The sequence below is a fragment of the Rhinolophus sinicus genome, chromosome 14, assembly GCF_057876585.1.
Source record: "Rhinolophus sinicus isolate RSI-liver-muscle chromosome 14, RSI-T2T, whole genome shotgun sequence".
Classification (NCBI taxonomy): Eukaryota; Metazoa; Chordata; class Mammalia; order Chiroptera; family Rhinolophidae; genus Rhinolophus; species Rhinolophus sinicus.
The window spans coordinates 24771347-24792387 of NC_142514.1; the positions used below are offsets into that span (position 1 = coordinate 24771347).

A 21041-nucleotide genomic window follows, 5' to 3' on the forward strand; every position below is an offset into this window, starting at 1 on the left:
TGTTGTGATTAAGTCATAGTTTATTCTTTTCCATTGTGTATGATTTCATTATATGAATATGCCACAAACTTTTAATCTATTCTACCATTGAAGGACATTCTGGTACATTCACTATATAATTCTTCCACATTTTTCGTGGAGTTAAGTACTCTTTCTCTTGTACATATATCCAGAAGTGGAATTGGTGAGTTACAGAGAATACATATATTTAGCATTGATAAATGCTGTCAAATAGTTTTGCAAAGTGGTTGTACCAATTTACATTGTCACTGAGAGTTCTAGCTGCTCCATATTCTCACCAACGCGTGGTAGTATCAGTCCTTTTCATTTTAGCCATTTTGGAGGTAATAGTATCTCGTTGTGGTTTTAAGTTGCATTCCCCTGATAACAATCATTTTGAGCACATTTTCATATGCTTATTGGCTATTTGGACATATCCTTTTGTCATAGGCCTGTTCAGTCCTTTGCCCATTTCTTAGATTGGGTTGTCAGTCTTTTCATTAATTTGTAGTTTCCTTATCTATTGAGATAATATCTGACTTGTTAACTCTAAAATGGTTTTATACCAATGTGATTTGAAAAGTTAAATGTAGGTCTGTGTTATTGGTCATTGCTATACTTAAGAAGAAGGTGAAATTGAGGGCCTTACTATTGGATGATCATATCACAATTCTCATTTTTGGTCTTTTTGAAAAATTTTTTTATTAGTTTCAGGTGTACAAAACAAGATAATAGTTAGACATTTACACTTCTCACAAAGTGATAACCACCCCCAATCTACTATCCTTCTGACATTGTATATAGCTGTTATAATACCATTGACTACATTCCCCATGCTGTACTTTACATCCCGTGTATGTAAAAAAAACAAAAAAAAATTGTGTATATATATATATATATATATATATATATATACATTTTTTTACTTGTAATTAATTTCACATTCAATATTATTCTACTTCAGCTTCAGGTGTATAGCGCAGTGGTCAGGCATCTACACAGTCTATGAAGTGATCTCCCTGATAAATCCAATACCCATCTGGCACCCTACGTAGTCTTTACAGCATTATTAGTTATATTCCTCATTTTTGGTCTTGAATGAAACTTCTAGGTAATTAAATCTTTCCTGTAACATTGGTAGATGAGGTATACAGGCCATAGGAGAAGTTAAAACCTAAAATCTGAAACCATTTAATTTTACCCCAGACATTTGAGACATTATAGTCTAGTAGTTTAGAGTGCTCACTTTGGTGTCGGACTTCCTGGGTTTGATGCCAGCTTTACCACTTCCTAACTGGTAAATCTCATTTTTTAAATCTGAAAATTGAGATTATGACTGTACCACCCTCATAGAATTGTTGTGAGGACTAAATGAGTTAATACATATAAAGTACTTAGCATAGTGGCTGTTACACAGTATATGTAAGCCGTTATGTGTATGTATGTTAGGGATATATGTTCACTGTTATACTGCTCTCTGCCAGGACCATGTTATATGATGATATTTATAGAGAAATACAACATGGCCTCTGCCTTCATGGGGATACCTATTCTTTAGTACCTATTACGTCTTTAGTACCTATTACATGAGATTTTCAGATCTGGAATGCCTCCTAGATTATACTTTAAGAATCAATATTCAATCCCGAATCCTACTTTTAAGAATTTCCCCGAGAGGTTTGCATATTTTTCTCTTTGACTCCTTAGAGAAATCAGGGCCAAATAAATTAATTTGTTCTTTCAAAAAATATTTGTTGAGTGCCAATTGTAAGCTAGGCGTGTTCTAGGCACTAGGAATATAGTAGCGAATAAGACAGAACAAAACAAAATTCCTGTCCTTATGGAGCTTACGTTCTTTGTGTGTGTGTGTGTGTGTGTGTGTGTGTGTGTACACAATAAATAAATAAGTAAAATATGTGGTGTAAGTGATAAGTAGTATGGATAAAAATAAAATAGGGAAGGAGATAGATTTGATTCTCTTTTCCTAAGTCTCACATCTTAAAAAGAATTGGGGTTTTTAATCCCAGTTTCATGTACATTCTGTATTTCTGTATTGCAAGAAATCCCAGGATCCCAGGAAAGCCTGCTCTGGGAAAGTTTTCCCTTTACACATAGAGATTTTGTTAAATTTGGATTGGGTCCTCTTTTATATTCTTCCCTTCCTACTATTACAGAAGAATCATGTTGACTTCTGCAGTCAATTCAGATTCCCTGATTGCGTGGCACAGATACTCAGTGGGTCTTAGAGTTCTCCCCTGGTGGGCACAAGTCTTTATTCTCCCTTTTAAGATTATATCTGAGATTGTATCTGGGGAGCTTACTAAATCCAGACACTTTCACCTGCATATCTGAATGGCAATGTCTCCTTAAATCTGAGCAGGCCATCGGTGTTCCAGCAGCCTGTCATCTTCCTGGGAGCAGATGTCACACACCCCCCTGCAGGGGACGGAAAGAAGCCTTCCATTGCTGCTGTCGTGGGCAGCATGGACGGACACCCCAGCCGGTACTGTGCCACTGTTCGGGTGCAGACGTCCCGCCAGGAGATCTCCCAGGAGCTCCTCTATAGTCAGGAGGTAATCCAGGACCTCACTAACATGGTTCGAGAGCTGCTGATCCAGTTCTACAAATCCACACGCTTCAAGCCCACGCGGATCATCTATTACCGTGGAGGGGTATCCGAGGGACAAATGAAACAGGTACTCTCATTGTCCCGGAGTTGCCCTTTGGGGCTTCTGGGTGTCTGACAGAACCTGCTTCCATCTGCCACTCTGGGTAAATCAGGTCTGAGTGATACCAGGTGAGTTCTGAATTAAATGTCGTTCCATTTTTAACTCCTAGGTAGCTTGGCCAGAACTAATAGCAATTCGAAAGGCATGTATTAGCTTGGAAGAAGATTACAGGCCAGGAATAACCTACATTGTGGTACAGAAAAGACATCACACACGACTCTTCTGTGCAGATAAAACAGAAAGGGTAAGAAAACATAGGATAAACTTCATTATCTGGTGCAAGTAAATGTGGTTTTGAGTGGTCATCCATACAATTTTTTTTTCTTAAAAACACAAGTACCTAATAATAATGTAATAAATATACTAAGTAAAGTTGATCTTAGATGACCAATTCTGAATGATACAGATTTCAAGACTGAATGTTTCTCTGGTTTCTAGAGTTTGTAGAGGGGAGGTCAGAAACATGCCAGGCCCTCCAGAGCGTCACAGGCAGCCTTCATAGGGCAGGTTTATCCGTTGGGACTGTATTGCCATTTGCTACTTTTTGCTGCCAGTACCTGAGGCATGGTTCTAGGGTATAAAGAAGAATTTCTCTTCTAAATAATTTTATATCAATGCAGGGGATTCTTAGGTACAAACTTGGACCAGTTATGATGTCACACTTACTAATCATGTCACTTAACTTCCCCCAGCCATAATGTCCTCAACTATAAAATGTATTAAGAACAATACTTACCTCACAGAATGGTATAAGGATTAAATTAATAAATAAATGTTTATTTAATGTTTAATGTTAACGTGGGATAAAATCCCCAGCACTTGATAAAAGGCATTTAGTATAAATAGTGTAATCTATTTATAATCTGATACTTATGTGTAAACTAGGTAAATACATGATATTGGATGATTTTGCTTCTATGATACTTTTGATGACATTACTGCATCTTTTCCAGGTCCTCCCTGATCCACCTCCAGGGAGACCAGTTCTCTCTGTTGCCTAATCATGTAATCTTGTGGGTGACTCCCATCATTTTCTAGTACGCCCGCCCTTCGTTTTTGTCTCTAATCCAAGGCTGAGCTGTTTCTTTTTGTTTTCTGAATCACTAGAGAACTAAGGTTTTCTCCTTAGGCTCCAGGTCCACCAATCAGATCAGAGTCAAAGTACTGTCTTCTAAATTGCCCAAACCCTGACTCAGTAGTACTTCTTAGACTCTACTAATACAAATTCTCCAAACTCTTGCCCGAGTTCTGGGTACAGAGCGTCTTGCCACCCCCTCCTTAACTGCACTGTCACCTTTCCATCCCTCTGTCAGCTTGCTGTCCATGTAGCCTTAGGACCTGGATTATCTTGCTGAAACCCCAGGTTATCTCATGGTTTTGTTCTTTACCATCCAGTGTCACTCCTAACCTTTCAAGATTGGCAGTTTCAGTCCTTGGTCTGCTTTGCATCCCTGACACTTACCAACATCTTCAATTCTCTGAACGTGCCTCTTGCCAAACTCCAGCTCTGAACCAGTCCACTTTCCCATTTCCTTTGCTTCCAGTCTTAGGCTGGTAGAGATTGCTGAGGAGAAAAGTCATTGGTTAATAATGAACCATACAGTGATACCTCGGTTTTCAAATGTGAACATTTCGGTTTACGAATGCCGTACATCATTAGATAGTAAAATTCATGCTAATTTGCAGTTTTAGGGGTTGATTTTAAAGGTCTGGGACAGATTAATCCATTTTTCATTACTTTCTATGGGGAAAACGTGCCTCGGGTTTCGAACGTTTCAGAACTCGAATGGTCTTCCAGAACGGATTACGTTAAAAAACCGAGGTACCACTGTATTTCAAATTCATGATAGCAAATCTCAACCAGGACTTTGAGGCTACAATTTTTTAAAAATTTATTTTATGCTCCATAGCATCTGTTCCAAACCTTTATACGCTTTTTTAGCTCCCCAACACTATCCATGATGCTTTCATTGCCAGTAATTTGCATTGCCAGCAATAGAACAATCTTCTATTTCCCCCAGAAAACAAAATCTAGAAGACATGAATTTTCTTGCTTGGCTGCCCCTCCTTTACTTTCAAATTTAGTTAAATCTTGTGTTTTGTTATTTTCTTCCTCATATCTCAGAGGCTAATCTCTCCACCTATGCTTTCTGTTCCTAATCCTTTGCTACTTCATTTCATTAATTATCTATGATTTTCTAAAATTTCAGCCTCTCCCATTCTGTTGCTTCCTTTGCCTCATCCTCTAAAATTTCTCAACTCTGCCTTAGTCCCCCAAATAAACTTCCCTTCCTTCTGCTTCTAACTAGCCTACCTGCCACCTTATGTTTCCTTCCTTTCATGACCAAACTTTTAGGAAGAAAATGACTGGACTTTCTTTCCATACCGTCTCACTTCAATTCTCTGTAGCCTGTTGGTGATTTCAGTGACTCACTAGAGTTGCACCCTTAAGGACTTGCTCATTTCAAATCCAGCAATATCTTGTCAGGTTCCCACACTGACCGACCTCTTTGCAGCCACGAAGATAATGGCCTTTTTTGACCTTAGCAATGTGACAGGCCAAGTTCACTACCCACCTCTGTAATCAGGCTTTCTTTGACTCCTCTGCCTCCTCTGTCCATTAAACACGATGTTTCCTGGCATTATATACTTTGCCCTCTTCTCTCCTCAATTTCAATTCTCTTTAGCCACACCCACTTCCCTGGATTCACTTATTTGCTTATACATTCCTCAGTCTGTATTTTCAGCCCTAGATTTCCCTGTGTAGCTCCGGACTTGTACTTCCAATCACCTATCAGACACATTTACTTAGATGCTCTGTAGACATTGTATCAGTCAAGATAGGCTAGGCTGTGCTGTGGTAACAAAAAACTCCAAAGTCTTAGTGGCTCACAAAAATTAATTTCTTGTTCACATTGTAACTTTGCAGCAGCTGTGACCCTGAAGTCCTCCCTTTAGAACCTAGGCTGACAGAGAAGCATCTATCTGGAACATTGCCAGCCATTGTAGCAGAGGGGAAAAAAGATACAGACTAGCCAAATGCTGGCTCTTAAAGCTCCTGCCCAGAAGTAACACATTTCAGGCTACATTGTATCTGCCAAAGCAAGTTACATGGCCACTTCTGAGTTAATGGGATAGGGAAGTATGATCCTCCTCCAGGGAGGGGCACAGGAATATTTGGCACCAGTGATACAATCTACCACAGGCATTTCAAGCAAAACATGTCTAAACCTTCTATTTATTGTTTTGTCCTCATCCAAAACCTATCCCTCCCCCAATTTTCCTTTTTTTCTGTTACTTGGCATCACTGTATATAAAGTCAGCCAAGCTAGAAACTTCAGAATTGTCTTTAAATTCTTCTCCTTTCCTGTCACCCTCACCCCCACCCCCAATATCCAGTTGGTCGCATTGTCCTCTGTTCTCTGAAATCTCTCATCTTAGTTCTTCTTTGTGTGCTCTCTCTGCCCTAGGCAGAAGTCTTCTGTATTGCAGGAGACTCCTAGCAGTCTCCCTGTCTTCATTCCTCCTTCACAAATGCATCCTCTGCTTGCTGTCAGACTAGGTTTTTAAAGTACGGATCTTACCCTGCCCCTTCACTGCTCAGAAATCTTCATGTATTCCCACTGGCTACCAAATGCTTGCCTGTGTTTTCCCAATGTAGCCAAAACATAACATTGTAGTTTTATATTTCACCATACCCGTATACACCTTCCATTTCCCATATGCATTGTGCATTTTTATCCCTGGAATGACCATGTCCATTGCACCATTTTTTTTCATTTTCTAAAAAAAATTAAGGTATAATATAAATACAGTAAGGTTCATCCTTTTTAGTGTACTGTTCTATAGATTTTGACAAATGCATATAGTTGTGTAGCCACTACCTCAATAAAGATATAGAATGATTCTATCATGCACACAAATTTTCTCATGCCCTTTCATAATCAACCCTTTCCTCCACTTACAGTCTCTGGCAACCACTGACAGATAGTCTGCCCCTATAGTTTTATTTTTTTTCAGAATGGCATATGCATGGATTCCCATAGATTTTGAGTCTGGCTTCTTTTACTTCACATAATGCATTTGGGATTCACCCAAGTTTTTGTGTATGTCAGTAGTTTGTTCCTTTTTATTGCTGAGTAGTATTTCATGATATGGATGAACCACAATTTGTTTATCCATTCCTGTCTTGAGGGGATATTTGGAGAGTTTCCCATTTTCATCCCATCCCCCCTTTTAGCTGCTACTTAGCCTGTAATAATACATGGCTCAACTATTTCCTCCCACCAACATTTCCCAGTGGCTTTCATAATGCCTTTATCATATTGCATTGCAGTTCATTGTAGGACAGGAGTTCATGTTCATTAATTTTCTCTGTATCTCTGTCCTCCCCAACATCTGCTACAGAGCCTTGTACGCAGGTGCACAACCAGCCATCGTTGAGTTAAACATGCCTGGATCCTCTTTTCCCCAGAGCATCATCTCTTTAGGCTTCTCATCTATAGACGCCAAGACATTTTTAAAAAAGAGATTCTATGGTCAAATAAGTGTGTGAAATGCTATATACTCCATCACCCTCTTAAAGATTATACCTTACTAAAGAAAGGTTCTGAGAAGTCATCTAATGGAAACGCCTTCTAAACTTCGGTTTAACTCAGTATTTCGCAAATTTGACCATAAAACACCAAAATACATCCTGCAGAACTAATATTCCTAAAGAACACACTTTGGGAAACAGTGCTAGAACTGTTATAACTCAGATACATTTCCTCTTGTCCAGCTAGGTACCCAAGGTCACATATGTATTGGATGGAATGAGACTTTACTCATAGATACTCTTATGTGCACTGGTGTATGACCCAATAGGTAGAATGGAACCAAATAAACTCCCATCAAATTTGTGCCTATATTCTAAGTAAACTTCCTCATATGAAATCCCTGTATACAGCAGAAGAGGATGAAAACTGACCAAATAGCAAGATTTAATTCCCTTCCTTGTAAATGCATTTCTGAAGTTCTCCTCTCTGCTTTCCTAGACGTTTGATTTTAGAGTTTTGGCCATAGTAGAACTTTAGAATTTTGAAAGTATAAGAGATCACACCTAATTTTATAGCTGATTAGATTGAGGCCCAAAGATATTATGTTATGCTTTGTTCAAGATACGTAATTGCAAGGCTAGACCTAGATCTGAAACTCTGGCGTTCTAATTCCCATTTCAGTGCATTCTTCCTGCTAATGCATGTGCTGGTGACTTCTTTTATTGATTCCCATCAAAAAAATATTAGTTTTGTTAAACCTGGTAAACCAATTCAAAGATTTTTTCATCCTTTACTGAAAGTTGTGAATTAAAAAAAAAAATTCCAGCGGCCAGTTGGATCAGTTGGTTAGAGTGCAGTGTTCATAACACCAAGGTCACCAGTTTGATCCCCACATTGGCCACTGTGAGATGCACCCTCCATAACTAGATTCAAAACCATGACTTGACTTGGAGCTGATGGGTCCTGGAAAAACACTGTTCCCCAATAAAATTAAAAAAAAAGAATTCCAAGTAGGAATAAAACTGATTTTTCTCAGTAAGCTTATCCATGTTACATGTCTTTTTCCCCCCTCTGTGAACATACCAATGTGTCATCTGTAAATAGATGACAATAATGCAGCCCAAAGACACAAGCAAAATAATTCCCCGAGAGGAGGGTTTCCGGGTGGGAATTCCCACCCGTTCTCAGGAATTTCTTCCACTTTCCCGAATCCCGAGAAAAGTTGGTTGGGAAATGAGGAAAATCGGCAACTTGAACCCAGTAATACCCACAATGGGAATAAACGTATTACTCACAATGTATCTCTTAGACATTTTTCCTATTTTATCACTAGGGTTTCCAGGCAGGAATTCCCGCCCATACTCAGGAAATTTTTTCGCTTTTCCATTCCCGAATCCCAAGAAAAGTTGGTCGGGAAATCGGGGAAATTGGTCCCTTGAACCCAGGTGGTTGGTAGTATGGGCCGTCACTTTGTGGAAACGATTCATCATGGAGAACAGAAAGCAGTTTATAACTCAGGGTTCCGGAACAGGAAAGCAAAAAAATTCCTGAGAATGGGCCGGAATTCCCACCTGGAAACCCTATCCTAGAGAAACCATGGAGTGTATTTGTTTGTGAAAGTATTTAAGGATGACATGGTTGGACTAAGGGAAAGTCACAGAAAATTCAATCTTGAGTTAAATTGGTTTGTGAGAGCAGCCTGCTAACTTGTTACTGATTAACATATAAAAGAAAAAAATGGCCTGAGACCAGTTTGGCACTTTGATGACTAATTACAATTTTTATTTTTTTTTTGTAGGTGGGTAAAAGTGGCAATGTACCAGCAGGCACTACAGTGGATAGCACCATCACACATCCATCTGAGTTTGACTTTTACCTTTGTAGTCATGCAGGAATTCAGGTAATTTGGAAGCTGGTCTAGATCTTTGACTCGATAGGGAGACATTTGCAAATTCAGCAGCTAGCTTGAGTAGACTTGTTATTAAACACTTTGCGTAACTTTGTCAATGCTTGTACCCTGGAACTGTTATCTTTCGGTCTAGATATTAGCTTATAGGTGTGCTAGGCAGGAATACTCTGAGTGTAAGGAGTATATTTCAGTTCTTCTCACAGGAAGCCAACCCATGTCCGAAATATATTAATCATAAAACTCTCTCTCCAGGGAACCAGCCGCCCTTCCCATTACCAGGTCTTGTGGGATGATAACTGCTTCACTGCAGATGAGCTCCAGCTATTGACTTACCAGCTCTGTCACACCTATGTGCGGTGCACACGCTCAGTCTCTATTCCAGCCCCTGCATATTATGCCCGGCTTGTGGCATTCAGAGCAAGGTATCATCTAGTGGATAAAGATCATGACAGGCAAGTTTCTTGGGCACAATAAAATCTCTTTACGTTAGCAGCATGTTAAAAAGTAAATGAGCTGCTTGCTATAGAAAACGCTTTGGAGGAGCCTACGCTTCCTTTTAAGGTTTAAATGGCAAGCAGCAAATAAAAGTGCATGTGCCTTTGAAAGCTTATAATGGGACATTTGGTCCAAGGAGTGCTCAGGCCTGTTCCTACATGTATGGCGTGTCTAAAGTCCGCCCAAGGAAAGGAGTCTCATTGGGAGTTCATTGCCTGTGGTTTTACCCTTGAGCCCAAAGCATTTCAGTTCTGCTGGGGTCCTGAGGTGCCTCAGAAGGCGGCCAGCACAGGAGCCTGACTCCTGTCAGAGCAGCCACTGGCCTGCAGGCCCCACTTCATGCAGGGAAAGTCCTGACCACTTCACTTTGCTTTCAGCACAACCTGGAAGGATGCACTAGAGTGAACCTGGGTATGTGTGTGGGAGAGGAGGGGTGCCAGACCATTCTCACCCCCAAAGAGGGACCTCAAGAGAATCAGACATTGTGACCTGTTACTGAGCTACTGTTAACTAGCTAAACAAGCTCTCTGCAGTAATTTTCTTTTCCAAATGACCATCTGTGAAGTGTAGCAATTTCTGGGCTCTTCCCCAAGTCTGAATTCAGCTGCTAAATAGTAGACATTCCACGGCAAGTCTATTTCTGTAAGGGTTCAAAATACGCTATTATGGAAAATGCCCAGCTGTGACTTGGTACCTTTCATTTTGTAGTATACATTTAATTCATTCAACACCTTTATTAGGTATTGACTATGTTCCCAGCATTGTGCTAAGTACTAAAAATGCTAAGAGGTGGAATACATGTTTCCTGGGATTTTATGTTTCAGTCTGGGAGATAATACAGGTAAACATAGAACTAACAATTAGCCCAAAGCAATATAGGTGAATGTGCAATGGGACATCAGAGGAAAGGCTTTTAGAGAAGATTTCATAGCTGGATGGGTAGGGTTTGGATCTACAAAGAGGAGGAAAGGATTTTCCAGGCAGAGGGAACAAAGGACACAAAGAAGAGAAAGAAAGTGACATGTTTAGACAATAGAAAGTTTTCTTTGGCTGGAGTATATGAATGGGAACCAGCAGGCATGAAGCTGGAAAATTATGTTAGAGCAAGTTTGTCTTTGTGAAATGTAAAAGCTATTCCTGGGATAAAATAGACAGTACTTAACAGTTAACTGAGGCTGAGTGGGCGAGAGGAGTCAGAAGAGGGATGGTGATTTGCAGTTTACCAAGACCTTGACAGCCCATGGCACCCTTAAAAGGTATGTTCTGAAGTTGTTATTGTTATCCTAAAAGACTCAAGTTCAGAGGAGTTGTTACTTGTTCAAGGTCATGTAGCTGGTGAGGGAAAGACAAGAGGAAACTGGTGGCATTATAACATTTGCTGAGTTTCTATTACAGTCCTGCACTGTGCTAGGCACATAAATTCATTCATTCATTCAACAAATGGTTGTTGGAGCTATACTATGTGCCAAGCACTAGAGATTCAGTGGTGAGTAAGATACACAAAGTTGCTGCTTTCTTGGAATTTATGTCCCAGTGGGGAAATAAATAATTACCCAATTAATAATTTTAATTATGTTTCTTTCACATGAAAGAAAAGTAGAGGGTTCTGTGAAAGTATGTTCCAGGTATCTTTAACCTGAACTTTGGAGTCAGGGAAGATTTCTTTGGGGGAAATGGCATTTGACCAAAGCCTAAAGGAGAAGTAAGCAGTAACCAGACATAACAGCCAATGGCAGTCCTTACCAAGGCACCATTAAGGATTTGGGTTTTTGCAAACATTCTTTAATTATTACAACAGCCCACTGAGTATGTTGTGTTGCATTTCTCAGTTAAGCAAACTGATGTTTAGAGAGACATTACGAATTAGTCAAGGAACCACAGCTTGAACCTAAGATCTGGAATCCAGTACTATTCGTGCTATTTGGAACATATGAAGTTTGAAGCGGTCTTCTGTTACACCCAGCTTTTGTTTTGTTTTTGTTGTTTTTTTTTTTTGTTTGTTTTTTTGCTTTATTCTCTTCGCAGTGCGGAAGGCAGTCACGTGTCAGGACAAAGCAACGGCCGAGATCCTCAGGCCTTGGCTAAAGCCGTGCAGATCCACCATGATACCCAGCACACAATGTATTTTGCCTGAGAGTCTCAGAAGAACTCAACCAATTTGGCACCCCATGCAGCCTCCAAATGTTTCAAATGCCTCCTGCCTCTAGAGAGAGCCAAGTTGACTTCAGGTGGTCTTCTACCAGCAGCTCGGAATAGTTGCACTGAATATATACTTCGCAGCACTGTCTGATGCATCAACAAAATTGAGCCATTTTTTTTTAAAGTAATAGATACTCATAGATTGTCTTTTCTGATGCACTGGACTGAATTTTTACCTCAACGTGCAAAGGCTGATCAGCCTGAACTTTCTAAAGGACTTTACAAGAAAGGTTTCTATGGAATATTTTGCTAGCTGTGGTGTTCACCGCATCCCTCTAGTTTATAAGAGAAGATTATTCCTTTTTTTCTGTATTCATCACGTGGGATGTATGCATAAGTGGGAGAGAAAAACCAAACAATCTACTTCAGTTCAGCCTAACTATTTAATTGTGTGGGTCCATAGACTTTTTAATGGAGATTTCTGACTTCGCCACTGTAAATGCCTTTAATGAGCATTGATTTTGGAAAGTTTTACAGAGTTTTATTAGTTTTACTACTTTATCTTATTGATCTCTACGGACTTGTGCTAGTGCAAGTACAGGCTGCCAAGCAATTGCACTATATTTGGCTCCACATTCAAACAGGCAGTTCTCTTATTTGGGTGACTTTTGTGAATGTGTAACACAAGCAGATGTAATGCATTATCACAGTGACAGATAACACTGCCATGGTAAAAGTACTCCTGTTTCCCCCTCTTTGAAAAAAAAGAATTAACTGTTAGTATTTTTCAAAGTTTTCAAAAGTGCCCATTTTATGCTGCTGTGTGGTTTGTTAGACCTAAATGATTTTTAAACTTTTCTCATAGAAAGTTAACTTTGGCAATAAACATTTTTTAAGGTCCCTCCTCTTCCTCCCCCTGACAATGTAGTTTTCTAGATGAGATTTCGGTATGATTTTATCAGCTATTTCTTATAGACCATAATCTGGCAATTTCTGAAACAGTCAGAAAAGACATATATTTCCATGCCTTTTTAGAGAATTATTTTTTATCTGTTTTATAGTCACAGTTGGTGTCCTGTCACTTTGTTTTAAAATAAGCTAGAACCAGGATGCTATCCCTTACTGGACTGGCTTCGCCAATCCTTAAGGTACATTGAGTGATGCTGCAACTTGCAAAAATGTACCAGCATTTCAAACTTTTTTTTTCCCCTGGGAATCAAGGTTACTTACACAATTACTTGCAGTGTGAATTTTGTGCTTCTCTTTCAACCTGAAATGTACCTGGTGAGGTTTCCTTCCTTTTATTAAACTAAAACTGCATAGAAAGATTGATTTTTCATAATAGATTCTGGATCCTATTCACAGGGAGACTGAGTTCCTTTCTTGCCCAAACAAAGGAAGTTGATCTAAAGCAAGTGTCAGTTAAAGTGTAGGGGGAAATGTATTTTGTATGTAGTGTAGATAAGACTTTGTGAATGGACAACAGTTACATAGAGTCTTGGTAGTTCCAGCCAGTGTTGCCCAGCCCAAATGTCACTGACTTACAATTTTCTATCCTGGAACCTCAGGAGTAAGAGCTGGAAAAGGGGATAAAAGGTCCAGAGCCACACTCCACATGCATGAGGAAGGTGCTGGGTGAAGATACTCAGTGTGGTAAACCAATTATGCCACCTCTGTCGGGAAACACTGTCTGGATCTGATGGTGAAGGGTGTTTGCTTGAACTCATTAGCCGGTCCAAATCTTTTAAACTAGCCTTCTGAAAATCCCAGCAATATAAAGCCCTGTTTTTCTTGTCTTTTAAACAAGCTTGTAAATACACTGAAGTTTACATTTCCATGTGCTGTTGATCAGCGGCAGCACCAGTGTTTGCTGAGACTGGTCTCTGAGAGTTTTATAATGTATATCAAGCCCCTTAGCTCATTAAAATGAGTGCAGATGTCTTTATTCTCTACATACAGTGGGACGAAAGCAAGCTCTGTAATTGAGGCACAGCATAGTGAAGAGATGGCAGATGTTAACTTCTTAAAATTTTCCTTTTTTGCAAATACCTCACTTGGATACTACAAATCAGGACATGTTGGTGAGGGGCTGGCTGCTGCTTTTATTCACACTTGTTCAGGGAGAGCACAGAAAAAACCTTCAGCCTGGCTACCCTGGACCCAAGAGGAGGAGAAACAAGATCTTATAGGAGGACTCACTGGAGTCCAGGATGTGAAGAACTCTTGGTGGCTGGCTGGCTGGCTGGCTGGCTGGCCAGCGGGCACCACACCTGTACTTGAGTGCCTCGGGCTTGCTTGTTAATAATGCACAGAAGAAGGTCACTTCTCACCATCTCCTGGCATGAATGGAGCGGGGAGCAAGGCGGAGTGCCTGGAAGCCCTGATTCACTTGCCTGCAGTTGGGCTATATGCTCGACCTTGAACCGTACAATTTGTACATCCTCAGTCCTAGTACACTGGGGCAAATCAGTGTGGTGGTGGAGGAAAAGCCGGGAGGCCTATTTTTATAGGAAAACAGTACCTTTAAGGGTGCAATGCTGTCGTTTTGGACAAGAGGAAAGGAATACGGAAGAACTAGGATTATTGGAAAAAACTTGCCGAGGGGTGAATCTTCAAGAGGTAATCACTGCAGAATCAGAGTTGCAGCAATACTGTTGCAAGCAAGTCTGAATGCCTAGTTTTAATTGGGCTTGACACTTTGAACCCATAACCCTCTGGACTGACTGAATCGTTATGCATGTGTCAATCAATGGGAGGTGTGCATTCTCTAGAAGTAGGTTTAGGATGCTTGGTTTTTTTAAATGCAGCCTGTTTAGGCAGTGTCATGTAGTGTGAAAGATTTCAATGTAGCAATGCTAAAGAGTAACAAATTGGGGACAAGAAGCGGGGGCATTAAGAGAGTGGTGAAGATCTGACTGTTGAACCAGTTATGTTTTGTTGTTAGCTATTGAACCCTGGGCAATTTGTAAAGAGAAGTAGCCGGCTTAACGTAGCCAGCGGTTAAGGCACAACATATTCATTCTTACTGTAAATTCTATTTGCTGCTTCCAGAGGTGGTGATTTACAAGCAGACTTTCTATATGGTCTGTATTTTAGGATCTGGTGCCCAGCCTATATCAGAGCTTACCTACCTGGCTCAGCTACCTACCCTTCCTGTGGGAAAAGGGAATCACAAGGCTCACCCTCTCTACTCTGCCCCAGCGACCCTTAGTGGATGTGCTGTCAGATTTTCTTGCTCAATAGCAAGGTGGTAACTCTGCTTTCATTTTAAGAAAGTGGAGGCTGAGGGCATTGTATCAATATGACTTCAACTCCAAGGATTTTTCCTTGTAAAATTAAAGGGAAGATCTTGTTACTGATTAACCGTTTTCTTATCCCTTGCTATTGACATATTCATGCTCTTTCTATGTCTAGTGGATGAAAATGTTTGCATTTTTCATTTGACTGATGGTGTAATTTTTGTTTCTATATTGTTAAACCTGTAATGTTTTAAAATGCATTTTATTAAATTTGGACTGGATGTATGTCTCTAGCAATACGAGGTACTTTCTAAACTATTATGGGAGGGGTGGTATCCTCATGTTGAGATAAGATGATGGTTGTTTAAATTTTGCGATTTTTTTTTTTTTTTTTTTTTGGCCTGCAGGGATATTTTGTGTTCATGTGTCCAAAAAAGAATAAATTGGCATTCTTGTGCCAAAAGTTGTTTTTATTGTCAATTGTCTAATAAATATGGCATCTACTGCAATGGCAACACACTTGGTTGCTTTTTAAAAACAATTTCATCAATTTAAGAAATTTAAGAAAGAAGAACAGTGGGAAAATGCCATTTTTACTTCCGATGTCTCCCTATTTTTAGAAATTATTATTTGGGAATTTTAGAAGAGCTTCTCACAACATTTCACATATGAAAACTTTTACAAGATTCATCAGGGTTCTGGGTACAGCTTTTAATGGGAAGATCTATTTAAGTGATGTTTTGAGAAAAATCTCTGGTCTCCAGAGGGCAGTATGGCCACATACTTTATAAGACTGACTTCTCTAGAAGAGGTACTGACTAAATTCACCCATCCTGGGGCTATCCAATTTCATGTGTTTTAAAAAATTCTCATCAGCAAAGCCCTTTTGTTAACTTATGGCAAGATAATACAGGGATTTGCACAATATGGCCCTTACCCTCAGGGAATTTATAGTTCACTAGGGGAGCAAATCCTGTGTATAACTAGCTTTACTACAGATAATTGTTATTTCCATCAGCACAGTATCCCCCTCTCCATATTTATCTGTTGTCAAACGTTTATCATGAACCAAGTATAGGCCAAGCTCTGCCTAGGTGCTGGGAACATGGAAGGGTAAATTCTTCAAAGAGTTCATTCTAACATGGCATGGGGTGGGGAGGAGGAGGCAATGAGATTAATATTACCTAAGTGCCTAGTATATGCTAATCACTTTATATTGACATATTTTAAAATTGGGGAATATTGGGAACCGTGCACTTCTCCAGGGCCCATCAGCTCCAAGTCGTTGTCCTTCAATCTAGTTGTGGAGGATGCATCCTCAGCGCCAAGTCCAGTTGCCGTTTTCGATCTTAGTTGTAGGGGGCGCAGCCCACCATCCCACACAGGAATTAAACCAGCAATCTTGTTAAGAGCTCATGCTCTAACCAACTGAGCCATCCGGCTGCCCCTCTGGAAGCTCAGTGGCAGCTCGTTGTCTTCAATCTAGTTATGGAGGGCACAGCTCACTGGCCCACGTGGGAATCGAAACAGCAACACCGTTGTTCAGAGCTTGCGCTTTAACCAACTGAGCCATCCGGGGGGCCCTATATTGACATTTTAAATCCCAGAAACAGTCCTTTGAGGATGGTAGTGGTATCCCCATTTTAAAGATGAGGAGTCCGCTTCAAAAAGGTTAAAGAACACTTAGTTACTGAGTGGCAAAACTAGAATTTGAATCCACACCTAACTTAATTATACCTACTATTGAATGTGAAATTATAGGAACTTAGAAAGGGAAACAACGGTTTTTGCCATGGGGAGTCAGGAAAGACTTCACAGTGATGGTGAGTTTTAGGATAGATCATGGAGCATTAACAGGAGTTTACCAGGTGGAGAAGGGGATTCTAGGCACACTGTCTTCTTACAGTAGATCATGGTAGCCATAATTTTCAGCTGCCCAAATGCTTTCTTTCCCTTACTCCTTCTTTGGGTGATAGAATTCCTTTCTTATGGGAACCCCATTATTTTACGTGTTTCAGTGAGTCCAGATGGCCTTCGCCCTACTTCATTCCCCATTATCTGTGTCCGTCATTGGATCAGTCACTGGGGGATGTGGCACACCAGCCAGAATGGCTCACGTGCCTACTCCTGGGGGTGAGAGTGACAGCAAGTAGGGAAGTCAGACTGATCAGCACTGTGACAAAGAGTGCACCTCATTTTTCGTTCCATCTCTTGGCTCTGATTTCCTCTCTATTGACTTTATTCTCCAGAAGCTGGTGGCCAATCTTTAAGGAGAAGAGGGACAAGCTAGCAACTGTGTTACAAATTGTTTGTACATCAGATGGAGAAACTAGCAACTGTATTACAAATTGTACATGTTGAACAAACATTTTTGGAGCTCCTATTTGTGTTTGGAATATTAAAGGTGAAAGGCACAAATTCTGGCCGTTGAAAGGTTCACTTGTAAACTTGGGGGCCACACATGTAACAAGGTGGCTTTGAGGGTTAAGTGTTATGAGAAATGTATACAGGGACTACTTAGAGACGTTCCTAACCCAGGCTGTGGAATCAAGGTAGGTTTCTTAGAGGAAGTGATGACTCAGAAAGAGCTGTCTTACCAAGAATAAATAAGAGTTTTATGAATGAACAAGGTAAAAGAAGGTACTCCGGAATTCTCATTATGTGGAAAGGCACAGAGGGGGGAAAAACAACCCAAAACATGATTTGTTTGAGTGAATTACAAGTAATATCAGTTCTCTTAGATGAGAAGGGGTGAGGGAGGAAGTGGAGTTGATAAGGTTGGACTACAGAGGCAAGCACAAGACCGAACTTGAATGGTATTCTAAGGAGTTCAGAGTTTATCCCGTAGTAGCAGAGGCATAGCAGAGTCCAACTTGTGTTAGTCATGCTGGCAGTAGTGCAGGGGTAGGTTGAAGCTGAAGTTCTGCTGAAGCGAAGTTAAGAGTTTTATTACAATAGCCCAAATGAAGGATGATGAGGCTTGAACGTGAGCAGTGATGGTACACTTGGCGAGAAGGAGCAAACACAAGAGACATTCAGAAAGTAGAAAAAGTAGAACTTGGTGAAAGTGGATATGGAGAGTGAGGGAAATGGAATAGACTCATTAGGAGGACTCCCAGATTTCTGGCTTGGGTAGCTGGGTAGGTGGTAGTGCCACTGAGAGACTCAACACAGGAAAAGCAGATTTGTGATTTGTGAGGAGGAGGAATGTGGTAAGTTCAGTTTTGAACAAACTGGATTGAGGGTGGTGTCTGTGGCCTGGCAAAAGAGATTGGAAGCCATCACCGTATAGGTGGTGATCAAAACCATATGTGTGCCCAGCCATTGTGAATAATATTGCTATGAACGTGAATGTGCGAGTATCTCTTTGAGACCCTGCTTTCCATTCTGGCTGTATACCCAGAAGTGGGATTGCTGGATCATATGGTAATCCTGTGTTTCATTTGTTGAGGTACCACTATACTGTTTTCCATAACAGCTTTACCATTTTACATTCCCACCAGTAGTGCACGAGGATTCCAATTTCTCAACATCCTTACTGAAGACGCTTATTATTTTCCGGTTTTTTGATAATAGCAATCCTCTCATTGTGGTTTTGACTTGTATTTTCCTAATGAGTAGTGATGTTGAGAATCTTTTGATGTATTTATTGTCCTTTTGTATATCGTCTTTGGAGAATGATCTAGTCTAGTCCTTTGCTCATTTTTGAATTGGGTCCTTTAATTTTTGAGGACAATTTTTTTTTTTTTTTAGAGATTTTATTGGGGAAGGGGAACAGGACTTTATTGGGGAACAGTGTGTACTTCCAGGACTTTTTTCAAGTCAAGTTGTTGTCCTTTCAGTCTTAGTTGTGGAGGGAGCAGCTCAGCTCCAGGTCCAGTTGCCGTTGCTAGTTGCAGGGGGCGCAGCCCACCATCCCTTGCGGGAATCAAGGGGTTGAGAACCCACTGGCCCACGTGGGACTCGAACTGGCAGCCTTCAGAGCTCCAACAGCCTGAGCCACCGGGCCGGCCCAGGACAATTTTGATAGGTAATATAGTTTGGTGGGTTTTATCTTTCAGCTGTGAAGATGTTATTCGATTGTCTTTCAGCTTCCATTGTTCTGTTGGGAATTCAGCCTACAGGTCCTTTGAAGAAGTGATGGTTTATTTTATGTGTCAACTTGATTGGATAGATAGCTGGTAAAACATTATTTCTGGGTGTGTCTTGAGGGTGTTTCTGGAAGAGATTAGCATTTGAATCTGAGCAGACTGGGTAAAGAGATCTGCCCTTACCAATGTAGGCAGGCATCATTCAATCCACTGAAGACCCAAATGGAACAAAAAGATGGAGGAAGGGTGAATTTCCTCTTTCTTCTTGATCCAAGACATCCTTTGGACATCAGAACTCCTGATTCTCAGGCCTTCAGACTCCAGGATTTAACACCAGTAGCCTCCTGGTTCTCAGGTATTTGGATTCAGACTGGCTCTCCCCGGCTTACAGATCGCAGAATGTTTGACTTTTTGGTTTCCATAACTGCATGAGCTCAATCCTATAATAAATTTCCTATTCTATTTTTTCCCCTTTCTATATATCCCATTGGTTCTGTTTCTGTGGAGAACCCTTTACAAATATGGAAGTTAACTGCCCTTTTTCCTTGGACTGCTTTTAGTATCTTCTCTTTATTTTTGATTTTCAACACTTTTACTATAATAAGCCTAGGCATCTTTGTATTTATCCCACTTAGGACTTTTTCTGATTCATCTTTGTGAAATCAGCACCCAGTGTCTGGCATGTAGTAACTGCTCTTTATTGTGTGTTAAACAAATGAAATCCATAATCTCCCAAAGATATTTAAAGAAGCAATGCCTAAATTCCCCTCCACCCTGAACTTTGCTCTCCCAGTGATGCATTCCGGTCTCTGTGATCTCTTTCCTTGACCCTGTTCTTGGCCCCTGGACTTGGTTAGCATTTGGACTTGGTTTCTCTCGTGTTTAATCCTGCTTTCTCCAACTGCTTTCACTTGGTTGCCCTCAGAGTCTCAGTGTCCCATGTAACATTAATGCCCCATCACCACCTGTGTATGTTGGGGGGGGGGAGCAAGTCAGACGTTAGAAATAATAAAGAGTTTTAAAATCCTTATCCAAAAAGATATGAAACACAATAGCAATTCATTTTACATATTACCTTTCAATGAACACACATTTTTATGTAGTTGTAATCTTAATGTATATAGGACTTTGTATTCTATTATTTTATTAACTATTATGTAATAAACAGTTATCCTTTTTCAAGACTGAAGTCATTTTGTGATCATAATTCATTTGGCAAGCATTTATAGAATATCTACTGCTTGTTTGGTGTTGTATTAGGCAGTAAGGCTACAAACATAAATAAAGTATGGTTTTTCTTCATGTTTTTGAGACTCATGTTTAGAGGGAAGAGTAGGAGAAAGAGAAAGACTATAGTGACAAAGGAGAGCAGCTAAGTGTTGCCACACGCACCACAGGAAGTGCAAGCAGGGACACATGGGAGGGAATGTCAGGAAGTTGTCACGAAAGCTGGAAGCCTTGAGTTGAGTTTTGAAATATGAGTAGGTTTCACCAGTCAGAAGGAAATGTTGATGTTTTAAGGAGTTAATAAATCATACCCTCTTTCCCACATCAGTTCAGAACTAACTGAAAAATAGACATTGATATTAGACAGTTGAATGAAGAATAAGATGTCAGCTTTATTGCTGACAACACTTAGATGAGTGGACTTGCTTAGAAGGCAATGGGAGTGCTGACATTCTTCTTTATTTAACATGCTTGCCTTCCTAGTCATAGTAAGCACGGGACAACCTTGGTTTTCCACACAGGGAACTTACTTTTCTGAGTTTACTGATTAAGCACTTTTGAATGAAATTGAAAAATTTAAAAATCCCATTTAAATAGCATCAACAATATAAAATCCTAGGGATAAATTGGAAAAAAAGATGTGCAAGATATGTACATTGAAAACTAGAAACTGG

General features: G+C 40.2%; 1 protein-coding gene across 4 annotated transcripts in view; it reads left to right on the forward strand.

The window, feature by feature from the left end:
* AGO4 (argonaute RISC component 4) overlaps window positions 1-15516 on the forward strand; it is a 31465-nt gene extending 15949 nt beyond the window's left edge. For all 4 annotated transcript variants that reach the window (XM_074334385.2, XM_074334386.2, XM_074334387.2 and 1 more), the window contains 5 exons: window positions 2381-2696; window positions 2839-2973; window positions 9066-9167; window positions 9429-9628; window positions 11697-15516. In XM_074334385.2, the coding sequence (XP_074190486.2) occupies window positions 2381-2696; window positions 2839-2973; window positions 9066-9167; window positions 9429-9628; window positions 11697-11805 (862 nt within the window). In that variant the 3' untranslated portion in view covers window positions 11806-15516. The remainder of the gene's footprint in view (window positions 1-2380; window positions 2697-2838; window positions 2974-9065; window positions 9168-9428; window positions 9629-11696) is intronic.
* The last annotated feature ends 5525 nt before the right edge of the window (window positions 15517-21041 follow it).